The sequence below is a fragment of the Pseudochaenichthys georgianus genome, unplaced genomic scaffold (assembly GCF_902827115.2).
Source record: "Pseudochaenichthys georgianus unplaced genomic scaffold, fPseGeo1.2 scaffold_591_arrow_ctg1, whole genome shotgun sequence".
NCBI lineage: Eukaryota > Metazoa > Chordata > Actinopteri > Perciformes > Channichthyidae > Pseudochaenichthys > Pseudochaenichthys georgianus.
Window position 1 is genome coordinate 1,624 of NW_027263150.1, and position 23,377 is coordinate 25,000.

At 40.5% G+C, this 23,377-nt stretch overlaps 1 protein-coding gene across 1 annotated transcript in view; it reads left to right on the forward strand.

The window, feature by feature from the left end:
• Positions 1-5,734: 5,734 nt before the first annotated feature.
• The window catches only part of LOC117443350 (zinc finger matrin-type protein 4-like), a gene marked incomplete at its 3' end in the record, with an annotated part of 117,698 nt that continues 100,055 nt past the window's right edge, over positions 5,735-23,377 (forward strand). The window contains exon 1 of the mRNA XM_034079339.2: positions 5,735-5,847. Coding sequence (XP_033935230.2) covers positions 5,761-5,847 — 87 coding nt within the window. The remainder of the gene's footprint in view (positions 5,848-23,377) is intronic.

The window sequence follows — 23,377 nt, forward strand, 5'->3', positions numbered from 1 at the left end:
TAAAACTCATGAAGGGGACGAGAGGTCACACGGTCACTCTCCCTCGCAGCAGGGGGAGTCAGATCCCCCTCCAGCTTCTTAGTGACGACCCGCAGACCCTCACCCTCTCGGGGGAAAGCAGCAAAGACAGTGTCCCGCCGAGGGAAGGCTGACTCAGAGCTGCGTGTTCGTCTTATTTTGGGCTCTTCCTGTTAGCAAGGACTCCAGAAAATGACTTTAAAGGATGTGTGACAGAGTTACTAAATCAACATTAACATTCTTAACATTGTTAGACACGCAGAGTTTTCATGTAGATGCTGTTTTTATATTCATAGTCTATTCTATTCTTACATTTGAAGATTAACGCAGCAAAAAGCAAGAGTGTTTTAGGGATGAGAGAGTGAGGGATGAAGGGAAGTAGGAAGGGAAGGATGAAGCGATGAAGGGATTGGTGGATGAAGGCCTGAGAAGGTGTGTGTGTGAGGATGAAGGGATGAGAGAAGGAGGGATGAAGGGAAGTAGGAAGAGAAGGATGAAGTGATGAAGGGATTGGTGGATGAAGGCCTGAGAAGATGTGTGTGTGCGGATGAAGGGATGAGAGAAGGAGGGATGAAAGGAAGTAGGAAGGGAAGGATGAAGCGATGAAGGGATTGGTGGACGAAGGCCTGAGAAGGTGTGTGTGTGCGGATGAAGGGATGAGAGAAGGAGGGATGAAAGGATGAAGTGGGTCGATGGGTGGAGGGGTGAGGACACTTAGCAGTTATTAGAGACGGAGATCAATCTTCTTGTTCATATGAGAAATGATAAAGACAGTGATCCAACAGCGGCACTACAAATACTTACAAGTTGAAAAGCTGCCACTTTAAAGAACTAATCAATACTTTGATATCAACAATACACCGAAAGCAGGTCGTCAATAGCAACGGGATCGTGAAAGGCAGTCAGTAGAGGGACCGTCTGGTATTCCCTCTTCAAAAATGGCTCGCCTTCGGTTTGTTTAGAATTTGAATATGTAGAAGTCCAGAGTGTTAGACGTTGTGGTGTGGTTGTGGGAAACAAAAGGACAACACTACCTGAAAGCTCTCCATCCATCCGTGAGATGCAGCTCTCAGCAGAGCGTTCGGCGCGTGTTTGCTACTCGACCCCTGGGGCTGCATATTGTCTTATAATTGCAAAGTGTGTGTGAGTAATTGCCTGGTGTTTGCTTCTGTGACTCACAGAGCCATTTCAATCAGGCACTCAACAATGGAGAGCAGCAGAGTGTGTCCATCCACAGAACGCCCGCTCACCCGATCTGTCCATTTCACCAGCAACCTGTGCAGAATATGAATCTCAGATCATCAATGATTGAGAGTGAGAGACGGAGATGATATGACCTGGTGACCCTGTGATCTGAAGTCTGGGCTACACACTGCACACCTGCTAACGTGCTATAAAAGTGCTTTACGTGACGTGTGGTCCTGCATGTATACCAGCTGAGAGTTGGGAAACACATTTAATGAAAGAAATCCATGTTAAATGTTGTTTATCAATTTGTTTACTTGTTTTTCAAAGAAAAATACCCTAGAATCAGTGTATTCTTACACAAGGAAGATTAAGGTAAGGGTTGGATGCATTTGTTTTTAAATAAAAGCACCATAGAGTATCTGAACACTAACAAAAATATTGATTATCAAAATAAAATTCTCAGGATTAGGCTTGTATTTCAAAATAAAAGCCCCGCTAAGTGTAATGCCAAAATCAAAGTCCCATATCATTAGTGTATCCTTACAGGAAGCTTAGGGTTAGAGGCATTTGATTTTCGAAATAAAAGCCCCATAGAGTATCTGAACACTAACAAAAATATTGATTTTCAAAATAAAATTCTCAGGATTAGGCTTGTATTTCAAAATAAAAGCCCCGCTAAGTGTAATGCCTAAATCAAAGTCCCATATCATTAGTGTATCCTTACAGGAAGCTTAGGGTTAGAGGCATTTGATTTTCGAAATAAAAGCCCCATAGAGTATCTGAACGCTTACAGAAAGCTTGATTTTTTCAAAATACAATTCCAGAAAGTAGCTGTATCTTCACGGGTAACTCAGGATTAGGCTTGTATTTCGAAATAATAGCCCCCAAAAGTGTTATACGCAAGTGAAAGACCCATAGTTAGTATATCCTTACAGGAAGCGTAGGGTCAGGGTTAGAGGCATTCGATGTTCTAAATGAAAGCTCCATAGAGAATCTGAAGTATCAGAAAGATGCGGGCAAGGCTTGATTTTCAAAATAAAGATTTAGAAAATGACTTGGTCATGACCTGCAGCTCAGGATAAGGCTTGCATTTCAAAATAAAAGGCCCAAACAGTAACAGAGCAGCGACTGCCATTAATACCTACTTAGGGTGCTAATATTTTGCAAAAGAAAAAAAGGGTACGTCTTGTTATTATCGACAGATTGAAGGGCCATGCTACATTTTAAGCAAACTTTTAATGGTGCAAGTTTGCCTAAATGTAGTCAAATATAGACATGTGTCCAGACCACCACAAAGAGGCTTGAAAAGAGAACAGCCGTACCTGTGACTGACATCGGTTAGACAGAAGATAGAAAAGATAGAATGACTGAGCGTGTCTTCTCTGCGCTCTGAGTCTCTGTAGTGATCTCTGAGTGTGTGTGTGTGTGTGTGTGTGTGTGTGTGTGTGTGTGTGTGTGTGTGTGTGTGTGTGTGTGTGTGTGTGTGTGTGTGTGTGTGTGTGTGTGTGTGTGTACATATGTGTGTGTTTTATGGTAGTGCCAGTGTAACAGGCTGATGTCGCTCAAATCCATGTAATGGAATTTCTCTCTGATCTAAAATCTGATACATACTACATACTGATATACACCTGAACATCAGCAGGAGAGGACTCTTTAAAGTAGAGACACTACATACTGATATACACCTGAACATCAGCAGGAGAGGACTCTTTAAAGTAGAGACACTACATACTGATATACACCTGAACATCAGCAGGAGAGGACTCTTTAAAGTAGAGACACTACATACTGATATACACCTGAACATCAGCAGGAGAGGACTCTTTAAAGTAGATACACTACATACTGATATACACCTGAACATCAGCAGGAGAGGACTCTTTAAAGTAGAGACACTACATACTGATATACACCTGAACATCAGCAGGAGAGGACTCTTTAAAGTAGAGACACTACATACTGATATACACCTGAACATCAGCAGGAGAGGACTCTTTAAAGTAGAGACACTACACACTGATATACACCTGAACATCAGCAGGAGAGGACTCTTTAAAGTAGAGACACTACATACTGATATACACCTGAACATCAGCAGGAGAGGACTCTTTAAAGTAGAGACACTACATACTGATATACACCTGAACATCAGCAGGAGAGGACTCTTTAAAGTAGATACACTACATACTGATATACACCTGAACATCAGCAGGAGAGGACTCTTTAAAGTAGAGACACTACATACTGATATACACCTGAACATCAGCAGGAGAGGACTCTTTAAAGTAGAGACACTAAATACTGATATACACGTGAACATCAGCAGGAGAGGACTCTTTAAAGTAGAGACACTACATACTGATATACACCTGAACATCAGCAGGAGAGGACTCTTTAAATATAATGCTTTCTGAACCACCAGAGGGGAAGATGCCTCCCGTAAATCCTCAACCTTTAATGGCCTACATTCTGCTGCTCGTGCTTCATAATATATCTGCTGTGTTGCTAAGCAGTTTGTGACCAGCCTTATTAAAAGTGTAAATACATTCAACGTGATGCATACATGCAGCGGAGGGGGAGGGAGTCCGATTTAGGGAAACGATGTAAAAGAGGGAAGAATTAATAGTCGACAACCACTCCTCCATAATGCATGTCATGCATATATTCCTCTGCTGAGCAATGAGATGCAGAGGAATCTACAGATGAATGGAAATAGATCTCCTCTGGCCTCGACATGTTTTCTTTGCTCGCAGATCCGTTTGCATGCGGCTGTGATCAGAGAGCGCTTTGACTCAGGGGGCTTACTTTCTAATGTATTCTGTTGCAATCACCTGTAAAAGCTTTATGCAAACAAGACCAGAACATACACAAAGGATGCTTCTTGCTGAAGTGTGTTCTGTAAGACAACAGAACAATGTCACCTTAGAAAAGAAAGATATTTAGGAACAGAAATGATTTTATTTGTAGGAAAACCTGGCTTTCGTGAAGGCAGAAGCCTAACGCTGAAACACATGAGCACATACTACAGTTTATGAAAGCAGGAAGGACATCTGAGCTGAGAGAAAGTGTTACGCTCTCAGAGCACCTGCTGTATACAAAATAATAAGATGAGAACCACTAGAGAGTATACAAAGGGGAAGGCTATTGACTGGTGCATACTACAGACTGAATACAATTGGTGATGACTATAAACTGGTACAGGCTAAACACTCTCTGAAATAGGTGCAGACTAAAGACTGTATAACATATAGACAGGTGCTGATTTAAGACTGGTGAAGATGATATACTGGTGAAGATGATATACTGGTGAAGACTATAGACTGGTGCAGGCTATATACTGGTGAAGACTGGTGAAGACTGGTGAGGACTGGTGAAGACTATAGACTGGTGCAGGCTATAGACTGGTGAAGATGATATACTGGTGCAGGCTATAGACTGGTGCAGGCTATAGACTGAATACATATAGTTGCAGACTATAGACTGGTTGAGACAAAACTATATTTAGTCTTCCCCAGTCTATCTTTACTATACATAGACTGGTGCAGGCTATAGACTGGTGAAGACTATAGACTGGTGCAGGCTATAGACTGGTGAAGATGATATACTGGTGCAGGCTATAGACTGGTGCAGGCTATAGACTGAATACATGTAGGTGCAGGCTATAGACTGGTGCAGGCTATAGACTGAATACATGTAGGTGCAGACTATAGACTGGTTGAGACAAAACTATATTTAGTCTTCCCCAGTCTATCTTTACTATACATAGACTGGTGCAGACTATATATTGTCGAAACAGGTTTATTAGATAAGATTATATTTTTCTCACAGTCAGTCAATCAATCAATCAATCAATCAATCAATCAATCAATCAATCAATCAATCAATCAATCAATCAATCAATCAATCAATCAATCAATCAATGTTTATTTATATAGCCCAATATCACAAATGTTACATTTGTCTCAGTGGTCTTCACAGTGTGTACAGAATATCAGTATGACAATACGACACCCTCTGTCCTTAGACCCTCTGTCCTTAGACCCTCTGTCCTCAGACCCTCTGTCCTTAGACCCTCTGTCCTTAGACCCTCTGTCCTCAGACCCTCTGTCCTTAGACCCTCACATCGTACAAGGAAACACTCCCAGAGAAAACCCCCAGTTTAAAGGAACATGGAGAAACCTCAGGGAGAGCAGCAGAGGAGGGATCCCTCTCCCAGGACGGACAGACGTGCAAAAGACGCCGTGTGGAAATTGAAAAGATAATACATTTGCAACATAGGTAGACACAGCAGCAGACAAACCCAACTGTTGATGCAGATGTAATTTAAAAGCTGTTATGACTATGCAAACTCATACTATACGTAGTACACTATGTTTACATGCTGTCAGGTGCAGATGATTGTATCTGATGCTCCACTTTCGGCCCCGCCTCCTGAACCGCCTCAGCCAATGGGAGCTCGGTGGGCAGGGCTCGGCTGCACACTGGCTCGCGCGGAGACCTCGCGCCAGCAGCAGACGCTCCTCGCGCTCTCTGAGTCTCCACATCCTCCAGTCCATGGATTACACAGTGTCCCTCCAAGTGGAACATCAGCTGTCGGTGTTTCCCACGCACCTCTACCAGGAATACAGCGTGGAGGTTCAGGTGCGTGCCCCTCTTCCTCTCATCGTCCTCTCATCTTCCTCTCTTCCTCTCCTCTTCCTCACAGCAGGACTTTATGGAGATGCGTTTCTGCAGCTGCTCGCGCTGCATGCTGATTTCTCTCAGACTCTTGTTGCTGTTGTGCACGTGTCCAGCTGGGCCCCATAAACAGCTCGTGCATGCAGTGGTGTAAAGTAATTGAGTACATTTACTCAAGTACTGTACTTACGTACAATTCTGAGGTGCTTGTACTTTACTTGAGTGCTTCCATTTTATGCTACTCTGTACTTCTCCTCCACTCCATGTATTAATACCTTTAGTTACTTCACAGATGAATGATGTGAAATCTAACCAAGTGTTGAATCAGACTTTAGTTCCACCTGGAGTAAATCCACCAGCTACCCTGCAGTCTGCAAAGTACTTCAGACTAGCTGCACCTTCACCAGCTACCCTGCAGTCTACAAAGTACTTCAGACTAGCTGCACCTTCACCAGCTACCCTGCAGTCTGCAAAGTACTTCAGACTAGCTGCACCTTCACCAGCTTTGAGAACACTTTCATGATTTCACTATATTTTGATGATAATACTTTTCTACTTTTACTTGAGGGACATTTTTAATGCAGTATTTCTACTCTCTGGTACTTCTACTTTTACTCAAGTACAAGATCTGAGTACTTTCACTTTTACAGTAGTACAAGTTTGAAAATCAGGTCAGCTTCTTGTTTTATTTGAATGTGAAGCTCTGTCCGCATCACCGCTCTGCATGCAGGGTGTCGATTCTCTCAAGGTGACATCTAAAGTGTGTGTGTGTGTGTGTGTGTGTGTGTGTGTGTGTGTGTGTGTGTGTGTGTGTGTGTGTGTGTGTCTGTGTGTCTGTGTGTGTGTGTGTGTGTGTGTGTGTGTGTGTGTGTGTTGTGTGTGTGTGATCCTCATCACATGACACTATGGGTCTATGATGTGGGATATAATAACTTTCCTCCATTGATGTTTCCTTATGAGAGGTCTCTGTAGTCGACTGCAGGTCAAAGGTTCCTAGGTGTGGGGTTGACCGCCTGTAGACATAATCTGTCTTTAACATGTTCAAGTATAGCAGATAAAAACACACTCACAATCTAACATACATCATGGATCGAGATAAAGTAATTCAAGCTTTTTCTTTGATTCGCTGGAACTAAAATATTGTTGTATTGTTCTCCTAAAAAACATATTTGATGATCAAAAAACACCTTTGTTTTCCTGATGGGTTTATTTGCAGTTTTCGACCACCCGGTTTGTTTCTTTTGAATGAATCATTACTACCTTGGTGTATCTGTCGCAGAACAAGGTGAGACAACACCAACATATTGAGGACAAAACAATAAAACAGACACAAAAACAAACCAACAGTGCAGCACTCATGTGTGAGTATTTGCCCCCACCGTAATAACACCGGACCCTTCCTCTTGAATGGAAGGTGATATTGGGGACCGCTCCAATGGCAGACTGGACATCAGTTTTTCAACCATTACAAATATCAGGTGGCCATTTCTGCAGTATTGTGACGCATGCAGCACACAAAGCAACTCGTATGTTGTGTCCTTGTCCTACGTTCATAATTGGAATCTAAACTAAGAGCTAAGTTCTATGGATTAAAAGGCAAACACTGCGCAGTGACGCCCGCAAAAGATCACATTGTAGGGCACGATTGGAGCATGAGATGACTGTCACTGCCACAGCTAGTGGTTAAGAAAAGGCTTCTTGTACATAACGTGTAAATAAATGTTTAAATAATATACAAACATGCTGTTTTTAAATGCCTTTGTCTGAATGTCTTTTAGCACCTTGTGTTGAAAGGTGCTATATAACTTGCCTTGCCTTGCCTTGCCTTGCCTTGCCTTTCCTGTGTATAATCTCTGAACAAGAGAGAGGATTAAGGCAACATCTCACCTTCATGATCTTAGTTTCCTGTTTTATTTTGTACTTCCTATGTTCTCCCTCGTCCCTGATTGTGTGATTGTGTTCAACTGCTGCCCCGTGTCTCACCTCCCCAGCTGTGTCTTGTGATTACCCCCGTGTGGATTGAGTCTCGTCTTCCCTTGTGCTCTCGGTCATTTCGTCGTCTCTCTGGTTTTGGCTCCTGGATCTTTCTCTGTGTTCTGGCTTTTCCTCCCGTGTCCTCCAAGTCTTCCTGCTTAGTTTTTTAATTTTTGTTTGCTCCTTTTCCTTCTGATGATCTTGCCTGCTTGTGCATTTTTCTAGTGTTTGTTTGGACCAGCTTTATTTTATACACCAGCCTCTTTATTCAGCATTTGGGTCCTGATCACCTCCTGCTCCTGACAATCACATTCTGTTTGAGATCGGATCAAAAGTTATGTCAAGATTTTGACTTTTCTTTTGGAAAACTGATATTTTCAGAATGAATGATTTTATTTTTGATCAGATCTCCATTTCGCCCCCATGTGGCTCTAATCCTGTAATGCAGCGGTAACCAACCTTTTTCAACTCGGGGCCCATTTAAGAATCTAAAATGTGTTCCCGGCCCACATTCAACCATAAACAAGACGGAGGCTAAATAAAGTTCTCAAGAGTAATTTTTATTTTAATTAGAAAAGGAGCTGGCTATCAGTAACAAACAGACATTCGTATTACACGGTTTAGTTGAATACTTGATTCTGATTGGTCAAATTAGAACATGTGACACGTTGTTAATCCAGTAGAACAGACTGCTGTCAAGGACTGCAATGGCCGTTGCTAAGGAGGATCAAGAAACAAAAAGAAAAACAGGTTAAAATAAAAAAAATTATCTTAATAATGAAATGTTTCCACACAAATCATAATGTTTTGCAAATTATTTGGCGGCCCACTTGTAATGCCTTCACGGACCACTAGGGGGCTGCGGCCCACAGGTTGGGAACCGCTGCTCTAATGCAACTATAATACTGTAACTAACTGAAATAATGATTCATTTATCAAAGAAGTTGCTTTTAATTATTTGTTGACTGTCACTATAATATATATCCGTTTTGTCTTGTTTTTTGCTTTCATGTCTCTCAGGTGGCTTTTTAAAATCAGACGCAGTATTGCTTTGGTTCCCCCTCCCCCCAATGTGTTTGTCTTTACCACACAGTGATGTCCTTAATTAGGTCTGAAACTGACGGTTGTTGGCGTCATCAATAACCCGGCTGATTAGTTTATTGATTAATCGGCTAGTTGTTGGGTGTATAACGTGGGGAAGATCACATCCCCAAACCCAAATGTATTTAGTTTACTTCACAAGAAGCATAAATACTCACGTTTGAGGAACTGTTGTTTTGTTTGGTTTTATTGCATATAAATGTAAATTAATTGATATTTCATTGGTTCTCTGTTGACAAACTAATGGGAAATGGTTTCAAGTTCGCTGTATTGTTTTCTAAATACACCTAAAGATTTGATTTATTTAGATTATAATGAATGTACTTTATTGATCTCACAACTTAAACTGTAAAACCAGCTCTTAAAAAGTAGTAATCAGCAGATAAATATATTTAGTTTTCTGAGTGCAGTCGGTGTCACTTTGGTCCAACAGAAGATGTTTCAGCAGCTCTCTCTTTCACCTGCAGCAGCTCAACTCTTACTTAAGATCCAGATACGGATAATGTGTTTGGTTCTGCGGCCTCCAGCCAGATGAGAGAAAGAAAAATGCAGCGTTTCAAAGACGAGACGCTCCGAGCTGCATCTCAATCTGCCTCATTTAGAAATAACCACTGTTAGCCAGCAGAGCGCTTCTTGTTGGAAGCTCTATTCTATCAGAGCTGCAGGGATGAGTCCAAAAAACTCACTTCCTGTCGCCTGGTCTGGAGGTTAATGGGTTTCTGAATGTGTTTTGGTCAGAAATAAGGTCTGTGGTTTACACAAGCTGAAGAGATGTCAACGTTTTGTTCTACGACATTAAATACGTCAGTAAATACCCCACTGGTGGATTTAAAAATAAAGGTTGCTACGAGTGTCTAAATGAGACTACTAAACACCATCAGGCCCAACGTTAGCCACTTTTAGCTTAGCGGAGGTGACGTGAAGTCATGTGACCGTGCTGTAGTTCCTTTATAGCCCAACATTAGCCACCTTTAGCTTAGCGGTGGTGACGTGAAGTCATGTGACCGTGTGTAGTTCCTTTATAGCCCAACATTAGCCTCCTTTAGCTTAGCGGTGGTGACGTGAAGTCATGTGACCGTGCTGTAGTTCCTTTATAGCCCAACATTAGCCGCCTTTAGCTTAGCGGTGGTGGCGTGAAGTCATGTGACCGTGCTGTAGTTCCTTTATAGCCCAACATTAGCCTCCTTTAGCTTAGCGATGGTGAGGTGAAGTCATGTGACCGTGCTGTAGTTCCTTTATAGCCCAACATTAGCCGCCTTTAGCTTAGCGGTGGTGACGTGAAGTCATGTGACCGTGTGTAGTTCCTTTATAGCCCAGCATTTGCCTCCTTTAGCTTAGCGGTGGTGACGTGAAGTCATGTGACCGTGCTGTAGTTCCTTTATAGCCCAACATTAGCCACCTTTAGCTTAGCGGTGGTGACGTGAAGTCATGTGACCGTGTGTAGTTCCTTTATAGCCCAACATTAGCCTCCTTTAGCTTAGCGGTGGTGACGTGAAGTCATGTGACCGTGCTGTAGTTCCTTTATAGCCCAACATTAGCCGCCTTTAGCTTAGCGGTGGTGGCGTGAAGTCATGTGACCGTGCTGTAGTTCCTTTATAGCCCAACATTAGCCTCCTTTAGCTTAGCGATGGTGAGGTGAAGTCATGTGACCGTGTGTAGTTCCTTTATAGCCCAACATTAGCCTCCTTTAGCTTAGCGGTGGTGACGTGAAGTCATGTGACCGTGCTGTAGTTCCTTTATAGCCCAACATTAGCCGCCTTTAGCTTAGCGGTGGTGACGTGAAGTCATGTGACCGTGTGTAGTTCCTTTATAGCCCAGCATTTGCCTCCTTTAGCTTAGCGGTGGTGACGTGAAGTCATGTGACCGTGCTGCAGTTCCTTTATAGCCCAACATTAGCCATCTTTAGCTTAGCGGTGGTGACGTGAAGTCATGTGACCGTGTGTAGTTCCTTTATAGCCCAACATTAGCCTCCTTTAGCTTAGCGGTGGTGACGTGAAGTCATGTGACCGTGCTGTAGTTCCTTTATAGCCCAACATTAGCCACCTTTAGCTTAGCGGTGGTGACGTGAAGTCATGTGACCGTGCTGTAGTTCCTTTATAGCCCAACATTAGCCACCTTTAGCTTAGCGGTGGAGACGTGAAGTCATGTGACCGTGCTGTAGTTCCTTTATAGCCCAACATTAGCTTTTTACTTACTGGAGATTATCCTGCTGAACTAAACGTATAAGTATAAACGTTAAGATTATTTTCTGTAATAATCCAAAATCACATGGAGAAATCCTATTGATTATTTTTGTCACTGCAGCACTTGTTTTTGCTACGACACACACCTCTCCATCACACAGTGTGAAAGTTTTACTACGAACAGCAACACGTTACAGATGGCCTCAGATAGTAAATCTCCTTCATGGACCCTTGCTTTAATATCCTAGTGATTTTCCTGCGTCTCCTCGGGCCCTCCAGTCATATTTTCTATTTCTGAAAAAGCTTCAAGAGAGGAGAAAAACACTTCCATTATTCCCCCGCCTGCTGCCTATAATTTGGGATGCCTATAAATAAAAAGCCTTTGAAGCTCAGTGCTTCCAGTTCCATGTCATCAATAACTGTTTGCTTTTGTAAAGTTGAAATTGCCTTCTTTGTTGCTTTGCTCTGCCTTCTTGCCGCAGTCGTTCGCAGTTCTGTCTCCATTGTATCTTTCCCAGAAGGTCAACAGAGATGGGTGTGAGGATATTTTTAAATAGCACACAAAGAACCAAACGGCTGTGTTTTCACAGATTGTAGGCGTGGTTTTGAATCAAACAGCTGACAGCAAAGTCATGACGGAGGGAGATGTGTGCTCTATGAAAGGTGACAAATCGTCTCCTGCTGTTTTTCAGAACAGCAGAATACACTTTAAAGAGTCCAGACTGGCCCTCGATCTGCAGAACAATGGGCATTTGCCTTTTAAAAGTATAATGCACTCTGCCTTTACTTGTAGTTTTTAAAAGAGATGTCGTATAAATCATCCAGAAACCTCTAGGACTATCCAATTAACATCTTTGCGGAAAAACAAACCTTGGTTCTTTTGCAAAGACAGGAAAGTGAATTCATTGCTTGGAATGATCATAATTCAACTCACAAACCTGCAAATGAGTTTCAGGATTTGATAGAAAATAATGCTTAAATCAATGAGGCCAAAGACACTGGTAGCTTTGAAGGACTCCATCAATAAAGTTCCATAACGTTTAGAGAGATAAGATGTTTTGATTTCGATGCTAGAGGTATCGGCTGAATCCAAATCCCTCTCTAGACTCGCAGACCGAGGCATTGCAAAAAACGTTGATAAAAAGTTCTCCAATGTGTCAAAAAAACACCAAGCAGTTCTTGGAATTAAGTGTTAATATCAGTATGTAGTGTCTCTACTTTAAAGAGTCCTCTCCTGCTGATGTTCAGGTGTATATCAGTATGTAGTGTCTCTACTTTAAAGAGTCCTCTCATGCTGATGTTCAGGTGTATATCAGTATGTAGTGTCTCTACTTTAAAGAGTCCTCTCCTGCTGATGTTCAGGTGTATATCAGTATGTAGTGTCTCTACTTTAAAGAGTCCTCTCCAGCTGATGTTCAGGTGTATATCAGTATGTAGTGTCTCTACTTTAAAGAGTCCTCTCCTGCTGATGTTCAGGTGTATATCAGTATGTAGTGTCTCTACTTTAAAGAGTCCTCTCCTGCTGATGTGCAGGTGTATATCAGTATGTAGTGTCTCTACTTTAAAGAGTCCTCTCCTGTTCAGTGTGTTGGAGGGAAATTCCCTCTGGAGAGAATACAGGGATTTTAGGTTTTGCAGACCATTTACTTGCACTAAAACCTATAACCTACTACAGTAAAGGGAACACACAAAAGCACAACAGGGCCTCTTTAATCTGGGAAGGTGTTGTTCTTGAAGAGTCCTACATCGACCTCCATAAAGCAAATCAATAGCGTCTTTCATGAAATGCACCTCATCTACATTTCTTTAAAAGACTTTGGTTAAAAATGCACTTTGTAGGTTTTCTGTTAAAATGTCCAAGCAACAATTAACCTGGACATATTTCAGTAACCAGATACCAGGCGTTGTAGTAACATCCGTGACGTTGACACTTCCTTAATATCCTATAATTGGAAGCATGTTTCCTCATTGTTGAAGTCAATTATCCAACATACTGCAGTTTAAGTGTAAAAGAAGCTTCCATGTGAGAAATAAAGGTCCCTCTGCACTCATTACTGTTAAACAAGTGGTCGATAAAAGCCGAAGATCACATAACGACCTTTTAAGTGATGATCCACCAAGTGAGGTAATGCTATGAATAATTAACTGGCCGCTCTATTGGTTGCATTTAAAGCAATAGGATGCATTATTTGGTATCCCCTGATTGGCTGTTGCTGCACCAGGAGAGTGTTTTAAATCTCAGATGAGCTCTATATATGGATCCAAACACGTTACCTTACAGCTTAGTGCTTTGTGGATGAGACGCAGCAGGATGTGCATTTACAGCCTCTTGCAACAGGTGTAATATTCAGGCTGTAGTGTCAATCCAAACTAACAACACCCCTGTTTCGTTGTTTGTTTTTCACCTTCTTGGCGTCATGAGGAGGTGGTGGGAGACTCGAGTAATGGTAAATACAGAGCTGATCCCAGATCAGGTGCACGCTGAAGGCTCTTTGAGCAGGTTTTCTCTCAGTGATTGTTCTGTTATGTTAAATATTTGTTGTTTGTTTCTCATGTATTGTGTCTTGATGTGTGTCTGTTGATGTGACACATGGAGCTGCTGTGATGCAAGTCACATTTGAGACTTGATCTGACCATTAAAGTATTATCATATCGTATAATTTAAATCCTACTAAATATACTATATACGACGCCTGGAGGGAATGTCTTCAAATTACGCACACACGTCCACAAGCAAAGGATGATCTAATTAGATTACCAGGGTGAAAGGACAAGGTCGCTGCGGACTCAGATCTGTCGCATTCACGTGAACGTAATATCTATGGAACAAAATGGAATTCCATTTGGCACCATCGTCTTCTTGGACTCAAGAGTGGAAGGATTTAGAAAAACACACAAAGGTCAAAACTCAAGATCAATGTGAAACCCATTTTTTCTGCCATATATCAAGAGTTCAAAGGTTGATTCTGACAATATCACACGCATGTCTAATGGGATAAAAGACATTTTGGATTGACTTGGATGTAAAGTGTGCATTGACTTAGGGGTGGGCGATATTGAAAAATATATTATCACGATATTTTTCAAGCAGTATCACGATAGACGATATATATCACGATATTTTTTCATGTCGGTTATTATGGTTATTTTTCAAGTTACTTAACAGTACAAGCACCTACAAGGTGACAGAAACTAAAACAAAAAGGAGTAACAGACCAGAATAGCATTTCAAGCTGGTTTTATTTCTGAAATGAACAATTCAACATTTTGATATGGCTTCAAGGCACAGTTTCTCAGTATAAAAATGAACTTTCTGAGGTAGCACTAGCAGTGAACATCAATAAACATGGAAAGGAGGGTAAAACATAACTAAGTAAAACATAAAACATCAATGAGGAAAAGTCAGTGCCAAACAATTAAAATGTAAACTTTAGACTTGAAGTGCAATAAAAGACTTTAGCATAACTGAAGGGAAAAGTTTATTTTTTTATAGTTTATTTTTCCAAATTTTTTTTTTTCTCACGATAGATAAGATATCTCTGAAAAAGCATATCGTGGAGACCTAATATCGTCACGACGATATATATCGTCATATCGCCCACCCCTACATTGACTGGTTGGCGGAGGCATTCATTCGCAAAGGCTTAGCTCTATCTTGTCCATGCTAGCATCATGTCTTTATGTGTGGATTTAGGCAGTTTGTAGGTTAGTTATTTATTTATCTCAAAGGTTTTATCCTCATATATAAGCTACAGTGTAGAAATGGAAATGCAATTATTCTGACCTGAGCTTCTCCAACAATGCAACATAATAAAATACAAAATGCAAAACAAAAAATAGTGCAAACAGTCTATATACATGTACATGATATGTACAAGAACAGAATATGAAATTAAATAATGTACATTCAGAGAAAATTAAATACGGTTTATTGAGGTGATATCTATTTATATAAATAAGTAGATTGAAAGATGGCAAACAGATGAATGTTTGTGGAAGCACTTCACAGAGTTCAGGTGTTTAGCAGTCTTATGGTCTGTGGGATAAAACTGTCCCCAAGTCTGGTGGTTTTAGTCCTGATGTACCGCCTGCCTGTAGTTTGTTGGTTTGTAGGTTAGTTAGTTAGTTGGTTGGTTAGTTTGTAGGTTAGTTAGTCGGTTTGTTGGTTAGTGAGTTAGTTAGTTAGTTAGTTGGTTAGTTAGTTAGTTGGTTGGTTTGTAGGTTAGTTAGTCGGTTTGTTGGTTAGTGAGTTAGTTAGTTAGTTGGTTAGTTAGTTAGTTGGTTAGTTAGTTGGTTAGTTAGTTGGTTGGTTTGTAGGTTAGTTAGTCGGTTGGTTAGTGAGTTAGTTAGTTAGTTAGTTGGTTGGTTGGTTAGTTAGTTAGTTGGTTGGTTGGTTGGTTGGTTAGTTAGTTAGTTGGTTGGTTTGTAGGTTAGTTAGTCGGTTGGTTGGTTAGTGAGTTAGTTGGTTGGTTAGTTAGTTAGTTGGTTAGTTAGTTGGTTAGTTAGTCGGTTGGTTGGTTTGTAGGTTAGTTAGTTAGTTGGTTAGTTATTTGGTTAGTTAGTTAGTTAGTTGGTTAGTTAGTTAGTTGGTTGGTTAGTTAGTTGGTTAGTTAGTTGGTTAGTTAGTTGGTTGGTTTGTAAGTTAGTTAGTTAGTTAGTTGGTTAGTGAGTTGGTTAGTTAGTTAGTTGGTTAGTTAGTTAGTTGGTTAGTTAGTTGGTTAGTTAGTTGGTTAGTTAGTTGGTTGGTTAGTTGGTTAGTTAGTTGGTTAGTTAGTTGGTTGGTTAGTGAGTTAGTTAGTTAGTTAGTTGGTTAGTGAGTTAGTTGGTTAGTTAGTTGGTTAGTTAGTTGGTTAGTTAGTTGGTTGGTTAGTGAGTTAGTTAGTTAGTTGGTTAGTTAGTTGGTTAGTTAGTTAGTTGGTTAGTTAGTTAGTTGGTTAGTTAGTTGGTTAGTTAGTTGGTTAGTTAGTTGGTTGGTTAGTGAGTTAGTTAGTTAGTTAGTTGGTTAGTGAGTTAGTTAGTTAGTTGGTTAGTTAGTTGGTTAGTTAGTTAGTTGGTTAGTTAGTTGGTTAGTTAGTCGGTTGGTTGGTTTGTAGGTTAGTTAGTTAGTTAGTTGGTTAGTTATTTGGTTAGTTAGTTAGTTAGTTGGTTAGTTAGTTAGTTGGTTGGTTAGTTAGTTGGTTAGTTAGTTGGTTAGTTAGTTGGTTAGTTAGTTAGTTGGTTAGTTAGTTGGTTAGTTAGTTGGTTAGTTAGTTGGTTAGTTAGTTGGTTGGTTGGTTTGTAGGTTAGTTAGTTAGTTGGTTAGTTAGTTAGCTAGTTAGTTGGTTGGTTAGTTAGTTGGTTAGTTGGTTAGTTAGTTGGTTGGTTGGTTTTGTAGGTTAGTTAGTCGGTTGGTTAGTGAGTTAGTTAGTTAGTTGGTTAGTGAGTTGGTTAGTTAGTTAGTTGGTTAGTTAGTTAGTTGGTTAGTTAGTTGGTTAGTTGGTTAGTTGGTTAGTTGGTTAGTTGGTTAGTTGGTTAGTTAGTTGGTTGGTTGGTTTGTAGGTTAGTTAGTCGGTTGGTTAGTGAGTTAGTTAGTTAGTTAGTTGGTTAGTGAGTTGGTTAGTTAGTTAGTTGGTTAGTTAGTTGGTTAGTTAGTTAGTTGGTTAGTTAGTTGGTTAGTTAGTTAGTTGGTTGGTTAGTTAGTTGGTTAGTTAGTTAGTTGGTTGGTTTGTAGGTTAGTTAGTCGGTTGGTTAGTGAGTTGGTTAGTTAGTTAGTTGGTTAGTTAGTTAGTTGGTTAGTTAGTTGGTTAGTTAGTTAGTTGGTTAGTTAGTTGGTTAGTTAGTTAGTTGGTTAGTTAGTTGGTTAGTTAGTTGGTTGGTTAGTTGGTTGGTTAGTTAGTTGGTTAGTTAGTTGGTTAGTTGGTTAGTTAGTTAGTCGGTTGGTTAGTGAGTTAGTTAGTTAGTTGGTTGGTTGGTTTGTAGGTTAGTTAGTCGGTTTGTTGGTTAGTGAGTTAGTTAGTTGGTTAGTTAGTTAGTTGGTTAGTTAGTTAGCTAGTTAGTTGGTTAGTTAGTTAGTTAGTTGGTTAGTTAGTTAGTTGGTTGGTTGGTTTGTAGGTTAGTTAGTTGGTTAGTTGGTTAGTTAGTTAGTTAGTTAGCTAGTTAGTTGGTTGGTTAGTTAGTTGGTTAGTTGGTTAGTTAGTTAGTTAGTTGGTTGGTTGGTTTGTAGGTTAGTTAGTCGGTTGGTTAGTGAGTTAGTTAGTGAGTTGGTTAGTGAGTTGGTTAGTTAGTTAGTTGGTTAGTTAGTTAGTTGGTTAGTTAGTTGGTTAGTTAGTTGGTTAGTTAGTTGGTTAGTTAGTTAGTTAGTTGGTTAGTTAGTTGGTTAGTTAGTTGGTTAGTTGGTTAGTTGGTTAGTTGGTTAGTTGGTTAGTTGGTTAGTTAGTCGGTTGGTTAGTGAGTTAGTTAGTTGGTTAGTGAGTTGGTTAGTTAGTTAGTTGGTTAGTTAGTTAGTTGGTTAGTTAGTTGGTTAGTTAGTTGGTTAGTTAGTTGGTTAGTTGGTTAGTTGGTTAGTTGGTTAGTTGGTTAGTTAGTCGGTTGGTTAGTGAGTTAGTTAGTTAGTTGGTTGGTTAGTTAGTTAGTTAGTTAGTTGGTTGGTTTGTAGGTTAGTTAGTCGGTTTGTTGGTTAGTGAGTTAGTTAGTTGGTTAGTTAGTTAGTTGGTTTGTTGGTTAGTGAGTTAGTTAGTTAGTTAGTTAGTTAGTTAGTTAGTTAGTTAGTTAGTTGGTTAGTTAGTTAGTTGGTTTGTTGGTTAGTGAGTTGGTTGGTTTGTTGGTTGGTTTGTAGGTTAGTTAGTTAGTTAGTTGGTTGGTTGGTTTGTAGGTTAGTTAGTTAGTTAGTTAGTTGGTTGGTTGGTTTATTGGTTAGTTAGTTAGTTAGTTAGTTAGTTGGTTGGTTGGTTTGTAGGTTAGTAAGTTGGTTGGTTTGTTGGTTGTTTACAGCCTCTTGCAACAGGTCTAATATTGTAGTGTTTCCTTGACAGCGGATGATGTGAGTCATCCGGCTCGATGTGCCCGCACAGCATTAACCTCATTAGGCTGACCAGTGTCACATGTGTGTTGTCCCAGCAGCCCAGCGTTTGCCCTGCATGTTGCTCTGGCTGCTCACCAGGCTGATTACATTGCTGAAGAGCAGGCAGGCTGCCCGGCCGCGCTCGTGTTGATGTTTTCACTCAGCAGATCTGAGCGAGGCGCTTAGGTCACGCTGCATGGGAATAGGCCACTTAGCAGCAAACACAAAGTAACTGCTCATTGTTTAGACCTGCAGGCATGGCATTACAGTTTGGCTCGCCTTCGCCTCCCAAAGCCAAACGAGGAGAGAATCTGCTGCACCCGGGCTTTTGGGGTTATCCAAAAGAAACGGAAAGTAATCAGGTTACTTTTATATTTTGATACTCAGATGTATATGTGTACATGTACTGTAGACCTATTTAATTACGGATTTCTCTTTTTCTCTTTATCCTGCAACTGGATGACTAACGGGAGGGCTATCTGTGGATAAACTCTGCTTTCTGCCATCCCACTTCTACTAATTGTCTTTGTTTCTCGGATGTGCAAATTGTCTAATTGTTAAATTAGTAGAATAAATAATAAACAAATTAATAATTTTTTTTTTTTTTAATTAAAAAAAGATTAGGTTACGTAAAACATTTGAATCGGAATACAAAAAAAGGTAACTTTGTTCAATTACAGTTACGTAAAAAAAACATGTAATGAGATTACTTTTACATTTATAAACTATCGACATATTATAGGTACTGCATACATGTTCTTTATGGTTTATTTCTTTAATAGTGCAGTAGGTGGACTCCTGATTTATTCAACAAAAAAACACTCCATTATTTTGATTAGTGTATTAAGCTTAAACAGCATTTGTAATCTATCACTGTTACTACATTTTTAATACTAAATATCCTTCTTTTCTAAGGTTACATTGATCTGCATTCCATTCGATATTGTGGTAATCCAAAAGAAACGGAAAGTAATCGGGTTACTTTTATACTCAGATTAGGTTACGGAAAAACATGTTTGACAGTTATTGTAACAGATTACATTAACCTTGGCTACGCCTCACATTTCCAGTGAGGCTAATTTGCCCCCCCAGGGTATATATTGGATTCCCAATGAAGGTCAAAGGTCAGCGTGAGAGCTGCTCCTCCTCACTCTTCCTCACTAATGCAGGTCTTCTCGGTTATAGAACAGATACTCAAAGACATGCTAACTGTAGAGCGACATTCAGTGACATTTAGTGACATTTAGTGATCTAAAAGTCAACTCGATCCAAAAGCCAACAATCCTTTCAGTTGTCCCCGGGCAGTGATGGTCTGATACCGACACAAATACATAGCCACAATAAAGAGGAGAAAGCTGCTCAGATAAACAGAACTACAAGAAGAGTCTGAAAGAAATACGTAATGTCCCTATAAAATAACAACACCCCTGTTTTGTATCTGTTTTCCACCTTCTTGGCGGTCATGAGGAGGTGGTAGGGGGAGAAGTGATTCATTGCAATCCTACTAAATATACTATATATGACGCCTGGAGGGAATTTCTTCAAATTAAGCACACACGTCCACAAGCAAAGGATGATCTAATTAGATTACCGGGGTGAAAGGACAAGGTCGCTGCGGACTCAGATCTGTCGCATTCACGTGAACGTAATATCTCAGGAACAAAATGGAATTCCATTTGGCACCATCGTCTTCTTGGATTCAAGAGTGGAAGATTTTTTAAACTACACACAAAGGTCTAAACTAAACCCAATTTTTCTGCCATATATCAAGAGTTCAAAGGTTTATTTTGAAAATATCACACGCATGTCTAATGGAATAAAAGACATTTTGGATCGACTTGGATGTACAGTGCGCATCGACTGGTTGGCGGAGGCATTCATTCGCAAAAGGTTAGTTCTGTCCATGGTAGCATCATGTCTTTATGCGTGGATTTAGACAGTTTGTAGGTTAGTCTGTTGGTTTATTGGCTGGTCTGTTAACCACATTGATTGTTGCTTTTTAATAATTTCTTATACAGACAATTGCAACAAATCCAACGTTTTTCCTCAAACGCCACTACAGTATAAGTTTCACATTGGTAGTTTTGAGTGAAATATCTCAACATCTATTGGATGGGTTTCCTTGAACTTTGGTACAGGTTTCCACGTTCCTTTCAGGATGAATTTCCAGCTTTTCGTCGATCACCATCGTCATAATATGCCATCAGTCTCAGCTCTGCTTTATGTTTAGCACTAAGTGAGTAAGCTAACAGGTTGAAATGAAAGGGTGAACATCGTGGACCCTGCTGAACACCAGCCTGAAGAATCTTTATCTTGCTTTTGTAACAACTATAACATGGTAACACTGCTTTTTAAACCCCCCAAAATGCTTCAAATATTATAGTACCTGTCAGGGAATAATTTGCCCTGCATGTCCTCCTTCGCCCTCTGACATGTCTTGTGAATTCTCCGGCCGAAGCTCCAAATAAACCGTCAGTGTTTGCCATCAAAGCTCCAGCTCTCCTCGTGTCTCTCCGAGTCCTGTTCCCAATTGCTTCAGAAGTTTCCCTCACAGTACCCACTGCAGTATTTGCTTAGATTGAGGCAACATCGTTTAAAAAAGTTCAAGGGCGATCCGACTGCTAGCTAGATCAGCAAATGCTGCATTTAGAGTTGAAACTAAAATGGCATCCATAATGATAAGATAAGAAGTACTTTATTGATCTTTAGGTATTGTGACTTGTAGGAAAAGCTCAGTTCATTAAAGTCCCAGTGAGTCAGGACAGCGTGACAGGAAGCCGGAATGCAATTAGCTGCTAAAGGGGATTCTGCTTTGTTAATGTTTTTAATTACACCTGTGTTTTCCAGCAGGTACGGGTTGTAGTGTCGTTTTCTCATTCAATTAAGAAACCCTGCGTCCCCTGTTATGTCCATTATTTACTGATTGACCAACAAGTCGGTCATAATCTAAAACACATACGTTTGGCTAGCCTGAGGCTTTGTCTAAAACTGTTCTGACTTCTGGTGTTTCCTATTTAGTTGGACCTTCTAGTCATGTCGCAGCTTTCCTAGATCTCAGCGATTACTCTGTACACTAATTACATTGTTATTCAACCAATAAAACCAATAATCATGACATATGAACAATCAAAGGACATCATGGTCCAATTCTCTCCACTAAAAACTAAATATCTGCACGTGGTTATTGTTGGATTGTTTATTCGGCCACATGCACTCTACCTATGAAGTATACATGGACATGAAAAGCTATTCCCAGCATGTCTAATTATGTTTACCGTACAGTGGACCCTTCCACACCTGCCCATATTCATACATTACTAAAGGTAGAGCTGTTATACTCAATATTGAAGTGTGTGGTGCTCGGCTCTACAGCTATTTTTGACTTTTAGACAGCGTTTGTTTCGGTCTGAGGGTTTTTGCCTACACTGAGTTTTACACTGATATCTGGCTCTAAGAGACGCATTGGAGGACCTCCAAAATCCATGGCCGACAGGCTCAACGTATTGCTTATCATTCACTGTCAGCAACAGGTCAGCAAAGATAACAAGCACTCCATAAAATAAAAATACAATTCCTGCCATTGTACCATATCAGTGATGGATCCTTCGTGCTGCGCTGGCCGTTTTAAATCTGTTCCACTTGCAAAGTCAGGAACACTGAGGAAAATGTGGGGACTGGAGAATATCTATAGTTGGTAGACTGTGAGAACCATGACCTCCACAACTTAATCATCGCTGTGGTGTAAAGATGGCACATTTTGTCTGGTTGCTTCACATCAGCACTCTGAAAAGGTGGATGATGAGGTAAGGGTTTCAGAGACTAGCTTTCTCCAACAACACTGAGAGCACGAGGGGACTGTAAACATCTGCAGAGAAATCCAGAGAAGAAGCTCTTCATGGTGATTTAGTGGCTGCTTTAATGGAGCTGAGGTCTGGGAGGAACTACTGTATGACCACACTGGATATTTAATGAAAAGGCCAGATCATTAAAAGGCTATAGTACCCTTACACACACATTTATGTATAGAAGACATACACAAGTACATTTGGCATGATAGGTGACCTTTTTAAAGATGATATTTATTGTAAATCGCTTTGGACTAAGTGAAAAGTAGTGAAATGTAAAATAAGCTTTTCAGAAAAAACAGTCTACCCAATGAGATACGAACATATTGTTGACTTCGTCTTCTGTAGACCCGGTTTATGTATTGCACAACAAAATAGTAAATTAAGAAATGGCCGTGGGGAGCTGGTTAGTCAGAGATCTGCAGTCTTTTGGAGGTATTTTTTGTCAGTGTTGTGTTAGGCAGCAGCTGAAAGGTCAGCACTTGGTAATTTTGTGATCAAGTGCCTGAAGCCTAATGCTCTGTAATTATAAATATATCACAGCAGATATGACTAAAATGTGAACAGCCACCGATAACTCACTCTGGCTTCTTCGAGTCTCATAATATAGAAAAATGCCGACTATAAGCCCTTTTCTTTTAATAGGACCTCATTATGGCTTTAAGTGTATTGAGTTCTCCGTGACAGTCGCTCAGAGCACTTCTGTCTCCGGATGATACTCATGTGTGGAGCCGCTGTGATTAATTGCCGGTTTTATTGTATTACTTATTTAATACGGCTAATGGAATGAATGAGCAACTTGTGATTTAGGAGCTACCACTATCAAGCCTGTGTAGTCATCATTCTCCATTACACAGTCTGCACTTGGCTGAACTTGGCTGAACTTAGCTGAACTTAGCTGAACTTGGCTGAACTTAGCTGAACTTAGCTGAACTTAGCTGGACTTAGCTGAACTTAGCTGAACTTAGCTGGGCTTAGCTGAACTTAGCTGGACTTAGCTGAACTTAGCTGGACTTAGCTGAACTTAGCGGAACTTAGCTGAACTTAGCTGCACTTGGCTGAACTTGGCTGAACTTAGCTGGACTTAGCTGAACTTAGCTGGACTTAGCTGGACTTAGCTGGACTTAGCTAAACTTAGCTGTACTTGGCTGAACTTGGCTGAACTTGGCTGAACTTAGCTGAACTTAGCTGAATTTAGCTGAACTTAGCTGAACTTAGCTGAACTTAGCTGGGCTTAGCTGAACTTAGCTGGACTTAGCTGAACTTAGCTGGACTTAGCTGAACTTAGCTGGACTTAGCTGAACTTAGCGGAACTTAGCTGAACTTGGCTGCACTTGGCTGAACTTGGCTGA